The sequence below is a fragment of the Plectropomus leopardus genome, chromosome 22, assembly GCF_026936395.1.
Source record: "Plectropomus leopardus strain MGB_pleo_1.0 chromosome 22, ASM2693639v1, whole genome shotgun sequence".
Lineage (NCBI taxonomy): Eukaryota > Metazoa > Chordata > Actinopteri > Perciformes > Serranidae > Plectropomus > Plectropomus leopardus.
Genome location: NC_142197.1, coordinates 7,456,843 through 7,469,590, shown reverse-complemented (window position 1 = coordinate 7,469,590; position 12,748 = coordinate 7,456,843). Strand labels below are relative to the sequence as shown.

The 12,748-nt window shown below is 39.6% G+C and overlaps 1 protein-coding gene across 1 annotated transcript in view; it reads right to left on the bottom strand.

Moving 5' to 3' along the window:
* sema3c (sema domain, immunoglobulin domain (Ig), short basic domain, secreted, (semaphorin) 3C) overlaps window positions 1-12,748 on the bottom strand; it is a 51,879-nt gene that overhangs the window by 3,566 nt on the left and 35,565 nt on the right. Inside the window, exons 8-17 of the mRNA XM_042511205.2 lie at window positions 12,584-12,726; window positions 12,385-12,499; window positions 11,701-11,770; window positions 9,563-9,707; window positions 8,744-8,966; window positions 5,748-5,836; window positions 4,554-4,595; window positions 4,152-4,309; window positions 2,648-2,715; window positions 897-1,027 (exon numbers count right to left, since the gene is read on the bottom strand). Of these exons, the coding sequence (XP_042367139.2) occupies window positions 897-1,027; window positions 2,648-2,715; window positions 4,152-4,309; window positions 4,554-4,595; window positions 5,748-5,836; window positions 8,744-8,966; window positions 9,563-9,707; window positions 11,701-11,770; window positions 12,385-12,499; window positions 12,584-12,726 (1,184 nt within the window). The remainder of the gene's footprint in view (window positions 1-896; window positions 1,028-2,647; window positions 2,716-4,151; window positions 4,310-4,553; window positions 4,596-5,747; window positions 5,837-8,743; window positions 8,967-9,562; window positions 9,708-11,700; window positions 11,771-12,384; window positions 12,500-12,583; window positions 12,727-12,748) is intronic.

Here is a 12,748-nt window from a genome sequence, read left to right as displayed (position 1 = left end):
AACTTCAACAGGCTAAATTTGCAAGTATTTAGTGTGACCTCCGTTAAAAATAAACTGATGGTGACACTCATAAGTACAACTATTTATTCATTTCCCCCTTTAAAAAACAGCCAGGCCTCAGTTTGGCAAAGACTCCAATGATTACACACCATGAAACTAAAGTGATTTATTTAAGGGCCAACTTTTATTCTCATGGGGAAACGGCTATAAAACGACCATTACTCTGAGTCTACTCCGCCAAGGTGAGAGCTCAGTCCATAAAAAGATTTTTTTATGCAGGCGCAATCATTTCCATCTTTATCTAATCTTGTTAAATATTTGCAGAGCGTTTCCCCACTGAGAATCCAATCATTAGTCAGCGTCTATATCATGTTTGATCCATGTGATGCTCCATGTTTGGCGTCACTCCTCAGGCGATATGAGGCGTGATCAAGAGTGAGCACATTTGATAGTTATGACACGTTTAATGTTTTAGCTATGTGGCTAAAACATAAAAAGGACATTTAATCAGACAAAGGGATTTTTGTTGCGTCCTATGCAACCCGGGTTTCCACAGCTAAAGGCAAGTTAGATTTAAGAGTTTTTAAGACATTTTTTGTTTGTGCTCAGAATTAAAATTTAAGGCAAATTATTTCACAAAAAAAATCGCCACTTATTTTTCATTTCAGAAGAAATGATTTATAAAATCCTACTTCTTAGGTCCCAATTTTTTCAGACTTTTGAAAGAATCATTTAAGACAATTTAAAAACAATTGACGCCTTATAGTTAGATCAATGGATTGTATGACCTTTAAGTCTTTTTCAGGATCTGCGAAAAACCCTGTGCACCAAGGCAGCTTGTCAGCTATGAGCAGGGGCAAGCTGTGACCTTTGACCTCTCTAAAAGTCAAACTGACCTCTTTTCTCCTGTCGTTGTCCCTGTGAATGAGCCAGCGAATGGACGCCTGAGGAGACTTTGGAAGACACTCCAGGAAGGTGGTGTTGTTTTTCACGCCGTATTGCGTCATCTCCACTGCGTTTCTGTAAGCTACCACAAACACACACAGACACAGACACACACACACACACAGACAGACAGAGACACACACACACACACAAAGTCAAGGGAGTCACGTCAGACGTCACTCGCTGACAGACACAAGCCCCGCAGATGGCTTCAAATCTGTCTCAAGTCCCCGCTGTGAGAGGGAAATGTTGACACAGAGCTTAGTCCGACACCTGCAGCACCAACCGAACTCCACCAAGATTTCTTCAGTTTCTACAGACTGACGAAACAACCGTCGATGCATCGGAGCAACTCCATCTCGTCTCATTTGCCGTGTCGTTTTTGTGGCAGCTAAATGGTCCGTCACTCAGCTGGATGTGTGACAGGGCTGTGACTAATTAGTGGTAATGGCCATATGGCTGGTTCCCCGAGCTCGGTTTAATTTAGAGATGTAAACTGTTGTAGGAAATGGGACACTCTGGGGAGCAAATCCTCTTTTCTCATTAAACTACACCTTACCAGAGCCACTGGGTGATTTTCGGTGGGGGCTGATGTGCAGTACCTGGACTCACAAACACCTCCGGATAGGCACACAGACACAATACAATGACAGTAAATGTGTCAATGTCTGTGTGAATGTGAATCTGTTGTGGAAGTATCTCTGACATGAAAAGTGTCTCAAATAAACATGCCACAGCTAAAAATTTACAGCTGTGTACTTGAGGTTTTGTTTTTGGACAATTAAAATCAGGGTGTCTACAGGTATAAGACACACATTTAATGCTTTTTAAGACCTTTTTTAAAGATCATGTTTAAACACATTGAAGATTTTTGGATCATATATATCTCATTCAAGCATTGCATATAAGTATAGAGGTGTACATGCAGCCCCATGCAGAGATACCTGTTGGTAAACCACATTATGCCAACAGATAAGTGCAAGTATAAAGTAAAAAGGTAATGTTAGGTTCAGAGGTAGCTTTGCAGATTTGCAACATCAGAAATGTTGACTTTTATTTGCAAGAACTCAACTCATTTTGATAAAAATACATTAAAAGATGTATATTATGAAATTAGATCAAATGTTTATGGCATATAAGATCTCACAAACTAAAATTAAAGACCATTTAATAACTTTTAAGGTCTAATATATATAAAATCTAATTAATTCATAGAATTAAAAAGTAATTTTGAGGACCTGCAGACATTTGTGTTCCAGTCTGTATGAAATATACAAATACAGTCTGACTGGTTCATTTAGGGTTGTGTCTGACTGCCTGATGAATATTAGTTGAGTTTTTGCTCTGTTTTGGTTTCCTGAACTCCTGAGAAAAATATCTGTATTTGTAAATTCTAGCCGCTTTTGTTCTCGAGTTACTTGCTAATTTTGTCGGCTGTATGTTGTTGGGCAGGTAGAACACAGTGAGGTTTAATCTGAGCTGTTTTTAGCCTGCTGTTATAAGGTTGATGACGGTGTAATTTGTGGGCCGTAAAATCTAAACAATTAACTAAAATAGGCTGTGTAGAGCAGCTAGAGATACGTGTTGTTGGGTGAAAATTTGTCTGTGCATTTATTCCTACAAGTGACACCTTTCACATAGCACACGGTCAGCTGATCCTTAATGTTAAAATCCAAGTAATGATTTGTGCAGATTTAAATACCTTTTAGATTGAATCCTCTGCACTGAGTGAGTGGATTTCCATGCATAATGTCCTGCCTTCTGCTTCTCCTAGAAAAAGAAAAAATAGCAAAGGGAATAAATACGCCACAGCTAAATACAGAACAAATACACAGCCTTCCTCCTTATTCATCTCATAATAAAGCTGTGGAAGGAGTCTTCGGTGCCAAAACAATACGAGGAAAATCTGACTGTTATTCCGCTCAGCGGTGCACGCTCATATAAAGCAGCTTGAGGAAAAGAGCATGTAAACAGCTGACACATTTCAAACACATTTTCCGCAGGAACACCGGGGCTGAGCTTTTGTTCTGCGACCAAACTAAACTTGACCTGCGTCTGACTGGAATCTCAAGAGACACAAAGCCGGTCCTTGAGAGGTATCGAGGTGTCGCTCATAACCTCCGTGTCTGTGTTATGTCTAGACGGACGGAGGGAAACAACAAAGGCAGAAATAGTGACATACTTCTATTGAAGTGTGCACTGAGGGATTCCAGCCACGGGATTTCTTTGACCTCACGAGTTGTGAGCAGCTCTTTCTGTTCTTGGCAAACTTCCTGTTTTTACATCATCTATTGCTCAAACTGAATTCTGGGTGAAGCACATTGATTGATTTCATATTTTTTTGTAGCCTATTACTGATTAACTCAACTTTAGTTGTCTAATGACAGCCCAAATGCTCACTAGATTCTTGAGGCACAACAAAAATGACTGTATAGGGGATAACGGCATAACGTGAACCATTTTTTGTATTTGGTGATTTTACTGAGGAAAAAAAGTGTATTTGTTTCAAATTATAGTTACTAGATATACTAGGGCTTGGCAATAAAACATTTACGATAATTATCTTGATCTAATGTTCCATGATAGAGATATAATAAATGTTGCAGACATTTTTGATATAATAAAACCACCCATCAACCTTTGATTAAGAGTGGTAATGCACGTTAAAAGCCAGTTTCCATCCGCCATAAACCACAAGGAGAAGTAACATTAGTAGTAGAAAAAGAAGAAGACAAGACCAGCCACTAATGCGTACCGTAATGTTGTGACATTACAACATTCAACACGTTTATAAAGTTAGTTTTACTTAGATTTTTTTGTCCGCAGTTAACAGCCCAGCGCCTCCCTGTTATGGAATTTGCCACATCAAGTCAGCTACAGGAGCTTTATAGTAATCTCATTTATGCTAATGGTAAATTAGCAAGTTAACGTGACTGATGAACAGTTTATTATTAAGCCCATTCTCCCCTCATATTCAAAAATCTGCACTATCCTTTTGTTTATTTAACACTTTTGAAAGTTTTTAATAGCTGTCACCATGAATGGGCTCTCTAATCAACACCTGTCAGCACTGAAAAATGTCTTTTAGGACTGAAGTTTTTTTTTCTTCGTGGTGGACACTTAATACTTCTTTTTATGACATTTAAAAGTTTCTCAATACGGCTGCCAAACCGCAGTTATGAACCTAAAACTAAACCTTTGTGTACCTTTTGCCGGTGGGATAGAAGCGGGAGCAGCTGAGTCCGTCCCAGGCGCAGTAGGGGTCTCTGGCGAGGCAGCAGTCAGCGCAAGCCGAGCCATAAGCGTGACAACGGTGCAGGGAGACCTGCGAGACCCCGAACTCGGAGCTGACGTACAGCTGTTGCTGTAAAGTAAACAGTTCAAATGTCAGCCGCCCTGTTTGTCTTAATAAGTGGCCGGCTGACAGGAAAATGAGGCAGAGCGCCGAGACAATTATGGCTTATTATTTCCTTGCCTCTGGGAGGCTTATTATGCACAAGAGAGCACTGTTTCGTGCATTACATAGTAGCCACAGACAATGAATAACATATTAAAACAATAAAACTGCACTTAATGTGTGAGGTAAGCAGAGTTGGAGGGACACTTACTTTTTTTGAGGATATTCTCAGGTTTGTAACAGGAGCTTGATTCTGAAAAACATGCAAGAGCAAAGTTCAGAGCTTTTAGACATTGTTGACCGTTACTTATGCCAAAATCTTAGAGGCGTAGGTGGGAACATGTTGAGGTACAAGGATGAGAGCAGTTTCTTAAAAGAAATACTCGACTACCCAACTGACCATTTATATATCAGTTACTCGGCCCATGGTATGTTGAAATCATAAAGAAATATTCTCACTCTCCGCTTCATTTTTAAACATTAATTTTCAGGTTATTTCCTTGTCAACTTTTAGCAATTTCTTGAATTTTGCTTATTGCATTTTCCCACGTTTTTTTAAGAAAGAATTAAACCTGTTTTTCTCAGGTTTCAAAGGTTTGAAGACCTGTGAGAGGCGCATGAATGTAGCGCAAGAAAAACTGATGGGGGCGCCCCGTGTACAGAGGCTACGTCCTCGCTGCAGCGGCCGAGAGTTTGATTCCGGCCTCCGCCCTTTCCTACATGTCATCCCCTCTCTCTTCCTCTGTCACGCTACAGCTGTCCTACCTCCAATAAAAGCAAAAGCCAAGAAAATAATTGTGAACAAAAAAGGAAAAAAAAGAAAAGAAAAACTGATCATCCAGGTTTCAAAGGGTTAATGTGTATTTTCAGACAGATTATTGAAGATTATTGATTATTGAAGACCAAAGTTTTACAGAAACAGTTGGGAACATGTTGGGGAAATAGGCAGAGAAAACATGGCAGAGACGGTACCCATTTAGAATTATCTTCTCGCCAGATGTAGTTTTCTAGAAGGAATTTATTCCATCTTCTGAGAATAAATCTCCTCTAAATAAAGGGCAGCGATAGTTCAGGTGCAGCAGCAGATCAAAGGAGCCGTGGCCTTTACGTCTGATCACAGGTTGATCACACGTTTAGCGATGTGAGCTCAGATAAAACAACACGTGTGAAGGTTCACCGGGGGCAACAACCAGACTCTGGCGGTATGTTAGCATGTTTCCCATCACTCTGCGCTGCACTGCAGAACATCCATCTCCTGAGTGCCACCCTGCCTCTGTCTGTCCGTCTGCCTGTCTGCCCCTGGCCTTTGTGTTGTGGCCAAGTATCCCCCGCCCCCACCACCTTTGATTTTGGGAAAGAAAAGGGATAAAAGTTAGAGAGAGAGAGAGAAAAAAAGACAGCTGACCTTAAACACTTCCAGCTCCTCCAGGATCAGATCTTCATGCAGGGATTGATTGCTCGGCAGCACAATCACCTTCTGTACTGTACCTTTGTCTGGGGGTGCAGAGGGCAGACATGGCATGAGCTCATTAAACAACCGTGTGAAACAGACACTCGACAATGAACGGCCAGACAGTGAAACTTGAATACAACTGCTGGTGAAAAAAATAAAACCCTGGTGTGTTTTCCTTTGCCCATGTTTGCTTTTGAATTAGGCACGATAGCCAGTTTTTATAGCAAAATCAACTGTGGCGGGAGTGGGAATAAAAGCTCTTAAGCCTGCACAGACAAGGACAAGGGCCATGAAAAGGGCAACATTCAACTCAAGCATCATCAATACAGCTGTTTTGTCAGAGAGTTGGAGCAGCAGAGCGAGGGAGCAGGACAGTAACAGCTCCTGAAAACGCCCGATAAGAGCGTCTCCCTCATCCTTGAGACAGAGCAGCATTTCTGGGGCTCAGATATGGTTAGACAGTGCTGGCTTTTCTTCAAGAAATGCAGGCAGGAGGAACAGAATGGAGAGGCTGCCTGATAAACACAAGCAGCTGCGAGAGAGAGCGAGAGAGTCCCAGTGCTGCTTTCTGAATGCAAACACATGCTCGTGCACTAGTTGACACGCACAAGCATGAACAATTATGCACGTACACGCACATATTATTCTGTTTAACCACCTGGTTGTGAGCAGAGATATGATATATATTCTGCACTTGTGCTCTGTGGAACGTTTAATCTCATAATGAGTCTAAAACTTCCTGCCTGCGAGGTGAGATAATACACTTTTTTACTGTTTCAGGTAATTTCTAAAAAAAGTAAATTTGTTTTTTTACCCTGCATGTCTTGCTAATCGGTTCAGGTGGAGGGGGTGGGTCTACAGGGGAGGGGTGAGCTTGGAAGGGATCAAAAACGAAATTAAACATTTTATCATCATTTACGCACTTCTCCCCCAAGTTATATTCATGAAATTGTCTCTTTTTCTTGTCCTCTTGATCTCATATGGGCTGCTGTTCTAGAAATGTATATGTGTGTGGGAATTGTGAGACTTGCAGGGTCTCTCACATGATAGAATAAAATGAGATCCTCTCCTAAGGACCTTGTCTTATCACCTTGTTTATGACCTGGCTGTGACACAAATTGATCAGCATGCTGTGTCATGCTGCCCTGTCTGTGTTTTCAAATGTGCCACCACACCCACAGTGTACTATCCCCCCTGTTATCTGTTTATCTGATTACCAGCTGAAGCAACAGGACATTACTCAACAATCTTTTACTTATAAAACACCTTAGTGACGACTAGTATGAGAAAGAAGGATTATGCTATTGCTACTTTCTGTCATTTTACTGTATACTAGTCCATACATGAGGATATGTGCACCGCAACTACATGCATACTTCAGGGGATGTGAGCGCCATAATTTTGTGCAGACCACAGATCTATATGTTATACATGTTGGTGCAGACTTTGCCAAAAATACAAATAAACAGGCTTAAAAATCTGCTTTGTAACAATTAAGGTTTTTAACTGCTGTGACAGAATGAAAAAAATAGCGCTTTATTTCTGTCATTCAAGCTGCAATTCCACTTTCAACCACAGGCAGAGAAACAGGCAAGTCAATGTTATTTATGAAGTATTTTTATAGATAACAGACGCAGATAGAGGGTGAATGAGACAAAGGGCTTCATCAGTCTCTACCTATGGTAAATCTCAACGCCCATGTGCAATTTCACATTGACTGGGCAACCCATTGAGGAGAAAAATGGATGCAAACAGACAGACAGGTGGACGGACATTTCTTGATTTTATAATAGATAAGTATAGATTTGTTTGATGCCAACTGCCTGCTTAGAGGATCAAGTTGACTACTTTGTAGCATGCACATTGGAGGTCAACTAATAAAGACTTTGAGCCAGTATTATCTCACAACAGATGAACATGTATAAAAAATCCAATGAAAAGCAAGAAAGTACAGTAGAAAACTGCATACAAGATAAATGTCCTGCTATGTACATAATTTAGTAACATGTCTTTAAAGCTATTTTAGGGCATCCTAATCAAAAGTGTTTGTTTATGTAAAAAACAAAATGACCAACTAGCAGCTGTATGCCTCTTCCCACCAGTCAAGCAGCATTTTACATCCATGTCTCTCCAGACTTACATAATACATGTAGTGAAGACTTTGGAGGATGTTTAATTAAAGATATTAAGAGTATTTTTGGAGAAATGTGGAAACTTCACACACATCTTCAACCCGGCAGCACAGAAGATCCAAACAATCAGTACAGTTTCACCCAAGATTAGTGTCATCAACTCAGTATCTGACCAAATGTCTCCCCTTCTGTTCCTGAGTTATGCTTATGAGTAATGGCCAGAAAAGTGTTTTTGCACATTATGATATCACAGTGAAGTTGAAAATGTCAGCACTTCATCATTTTATTCTATTAGACATTTTTGTTAAATTTTGTCATAATTAGCATATGGATGCTTTAGTTATGGCCAAAAATGTGTTTTGTGAAGTCACAGTGACCTTGACATTTAAAGTCCAGCTGGATGTCTGTGAAAATGTTTTAAGAAAATCCCTCGAGGTGTTCTTGAGATATAATGGTCTATCAGAATGGGATGGATGTTAAGTCATAATGACCTTTTGACCACCAAAATCTGAGTTCATTACTGAGTTCAAGTGGACGTTTGTGCCAAATTTAAGGAAAACTAAAGGACTGATCTCCCTTTTAGCAATTTGACACTCATTTTTAGAAAATGACATTTTTTTTCCACCACCTTACCTGCAAAATTTAAACATATTTTACTTTTTGGTTGATATACACAAAATGTCCTGTCCTAACATTTTAGCATGACCTCAACATACAGTATAAAACCTGATACAGCAGTTGCAACAGCCATAACAAATCATCTTTACTTAAAGCTCAGAGTATTATATAATGAAACCTCAAAGTCTACATCCTTACCTGTACCCAAGAAGAGCACTTGGTAGTTGCCGTCAGCAGCCATGACCTGGTCCACTGCCACTGATGTGTATTTGTAGTCAGCGTTTGTCCGAACCACCAGAGGTCTCCTCCCCACCGGGTAGATGGGGTTGAACATGACCGGGTGGTTCCGTATGAAGGTCACAACGTCGTCTGGGAACTCTTTTGTTGTATGGATGTCAGGTGTAAAGGCTCCACCAGGACACTGTAGAAACAAAAGAAAGTTAGAGTATTGTGTCACTGTCATCAGTGACAAAATACAGTACAGCTATTTCTTTACATGTGATAATTTATACATGTTAGTTATTAAGATAAAAGAAATCAAAATGTACAGCTTGCTGCTAATTGATGTGAATGCACGAGGGTCAAATATGGAGACCACCAAGGGTACAAATTGGGGTCTTTGTTAATTTCATGTATTTATTTGTTTCATACATCAATTTGTGAAGTGCCTCAGACATTGCAATTTTGATTTTTTTTCTTTGGCATTGCACAGGAGCAGTATAAACACAGTGATAAATATAACACACTACAAGCAAAAAATATATATCTCAATGGATGTTTGCATATGGAAAAAAGTATTTTAATTTTCTGTTGGTAATGTTATAACATCAAACAAATCAACAAATTGCTTTATAACAAAAAAAAAGTCCTTCATGTTGTTTACGTGTTAAGTTTCCACCTATGTGCTACGTAATGATGTGCAAATGTAACATATCAAAATGTACATGTCAACATTTTTTCTGGTTTGAAATGTTTAAGAGATTTAAGAAGATTAGATTTATATTTTATGTAACTCACAGTCCCTGGCCTTGGATAAGGGATGCGTCCTTGGAAGGCCACCCACTGAAAGTTGGGCCCGTCTCTGTGAGCGAAGGGGCCGTTGAAGACGGTGAGGATGTCGGCCATGTTGTACACACACACTGCCGAGCCTTTAAACACGGAGCTGAGGAAATGAGATGCATACTTTCAATGAAACAAAACAGTGGGAACCTACTACACTCACAACCTGGAGACCCACCCAGCTAAAATATTGTTTATTGAGATCTCTGTTTCTGAGGATGTCATGCAGTCTGAGTGGAACCTACGCTGCTCTCCGGTGGGGACAGCTCACCTTTTTCCCCTCATTGATCTGATGCCGCTGTTAAGTCTTTTAAAACCACACTGCTTAACACATAAAAGAGTCTTTGTTGAGAAGGGGAGCAGCATTTTGTGCAAAGTGGAGACAGAGGAAGAATCACAGTGCTGAGAAAAAAATAACATTGAGGTAAAAGACCTCAAGGATCTCACTGTTTAGATTGGCTGTGTTCTTTGAGCCAGGATACTCGACTGTAACCTTTCTATGATCCTGAGGTAACAAGTGGACCGAGGGCCTGTGGCAGTGTCGCCCCTGGTTAACCAGACGAACTCAATTAGAGATCAGAACACGCGGATCAAGTGACCATTCCTTTAAACCGCCAAATTTACGATGAAACCCTGAAGACTGTGACTTTCAGCTGAATGAGAGAAGTTAAATGAGTTTATTCAGTGTGGGTTTTTTTTCAATTACCACAAATATTTCGTCGGCATGTGGAAAATGTTCTTTCCTTCATGTCTGTGTCAAAGATCTTGAAATTAAATCATGTTTGTCATTTTATTAACAATAGAAATTCTAAGATGTGCTCACATTTGGATGTTTTGGGTTCACTTAAGTATATTATATTATATCTTCGCTGTGCAAAGAAAACCATGTATCTATAAATAGTAGATGTTTTGGAGAGTAAGCAGGGAAAATTAGTGTTATGCATCTGGAACTGGACACTTAAAACTGAGAAAACCCAGTAAATAAACAAAAAAACCCAAATGCCAATAACATAACATAAATATGAGGCCTAAAGATTTTTTTCATTATATTAATTAAGTTCAACAGAACAGAGGAAACTACACAAACATAAAAAACAAACAAACCAATTGTAAAAAACAAATGTTGGAATTGCAGGTTTCTACAAACCATGGGTACGTCACATTTGTACGTGATTTTGTTACGGATATGTTGGAAGTTTACATTTCCCAGCAATGATGCGGTGTGGTTAGATTAAGGCACAAAAATCCCTTGGTAATAACATCATGCATGAAGGGAGATGATGGTCTATTTAAGGGAACTTGGTCCCTTTCTTAATCTATCTGCCCTTTTCCAGTAATTTCTTTCCATCCTTTTCTTTTTATAATTATTGGAATTATTGCTATTTTTTATGTATTTATCTATTATTATTATTATATTTAATTTTATTTTTATATCTATTTGTTTTTAAACTGAGATGTCTTTAAGAATGTGGCGAGCATTTGTATTGAGTTAAAAAATGCATAAAAATGTATTTTTTAAAAAAAGTATACTGTACTGTATATTTCGTATGCAGTGTACATAAAATACTAAATGAAATCAATTTAATGTTTATCTTTCTGTGTATCCTTCTGTATTCACTGAAATTTAGAATTTTAATATAGAATGAAAAGAGAAAGGAGAATACATATTCTTTCCCGTTTTCTCTGAAACCTGACAAACATGACTTGAGTTTCACCTATCTGAAAAAATGCAATAATAAAATTCTTTCTGCACCTGCTGTGTACTATTACTGCATCCAACAACACATTTAATACATGTTCTGTATCAATGTGTGAGAGAAATACATGTCTTGCACTGGGTCATCAAAATATGCACCGCTGCTTGTGATCATAAGGAAAGAACATCAAAACGAAGGCCATATGGTGAAGCCACCAGGACGCTGTAACTGATAGTTCATCATCTGACTAAGCTGTTCTGCAACACGACACATGACGTCTCTATGTAACAGGCCCTTTGACGAGCACATCCCCCTCCCCGCAGATATGCAGCCAGTGATTAACATAACCACTGAGGCCTGCAGGAATGTTACAGTTGGCTTCACCGCTGCCCGCCTTACCTTGTGGATGTGAAGACTCCAAACACCAACAGGCCCTTGGGCTGGTCGGTTTCCAGCAAAAACACATTTTCTGTGAAGGAAAACACACATGTGCACACACATTCAAATGTGAAATACCTTCAACAAACTCCCTTCTTCCCACATCACCTCCTCCTGCAGGTGAGATTGCCAAAAAGTGATGAATTAATAACTGCACATGTTGACAGATTGACTGTTCTGATGAACTAAATGAAAAAGCAGGTTTAAAAAATCTGTGAGCCGGTGTTTGTAGGTTTAAAAGCTGAGGCTAAGAAAGGACTGGAATATTCTGCTCAGAACTGAATACAAGGTAACTAAAAACAACAGAGGAATTGTTATGAAAGTTGATAAAGGGCCACAGCCCTAATCCAGACCAAACAGAGGAAGTTCCGTGGATTGTTTATGGAGAAAGCAATCGCTGGAAACCTTGGAAACAAAAATAAGGAGCTTTCGGGAATTAGGATGGCCTCCTATTTTCCAAAATTCAAGGTTTGTTTTAAACTTGTTTCTTGGACCACAAAAGTAAAACAGAGCTTGGAGGTCGCTCAAAAAATAAAGGAAATATACAACATGTAAAGGACATCCCAGCCACACTACTCCTCTGATAAATTAAGAACAGTCCCTTAAAATACCACAATAGTGCTTTTGCTCCTTCATTTTCCTCACCCAGTTCGTCAAAGTGAGTTTCCGTGCCATCCTCCTCCAGAACTGAACACACCATCCTGGCCTTGAGGAATGTGGTCCATTTGTTCACCAGGCTCCGCTGTCCTCCGATGTCACTCTGCAGAACAAAAGCTGCACATAGCAACTCGAAACCACAAAACATTCACTATTGATTAATTTAGGCACATGCAAAAGCACTTACTGGGCACACTCTGGCCACCATAGTGTGGATATTTTTAGTGTTTCCACTGTTGTCTGTCAGCCTCTCACGGAAAAAGAAATAGAGTTTGGCGTCATTGGGGTCCGTCCCATCTGGTATCAGGTGGGCGTCGATGAAGATTGGCTCTAAAAAAAAGAATACAATCAA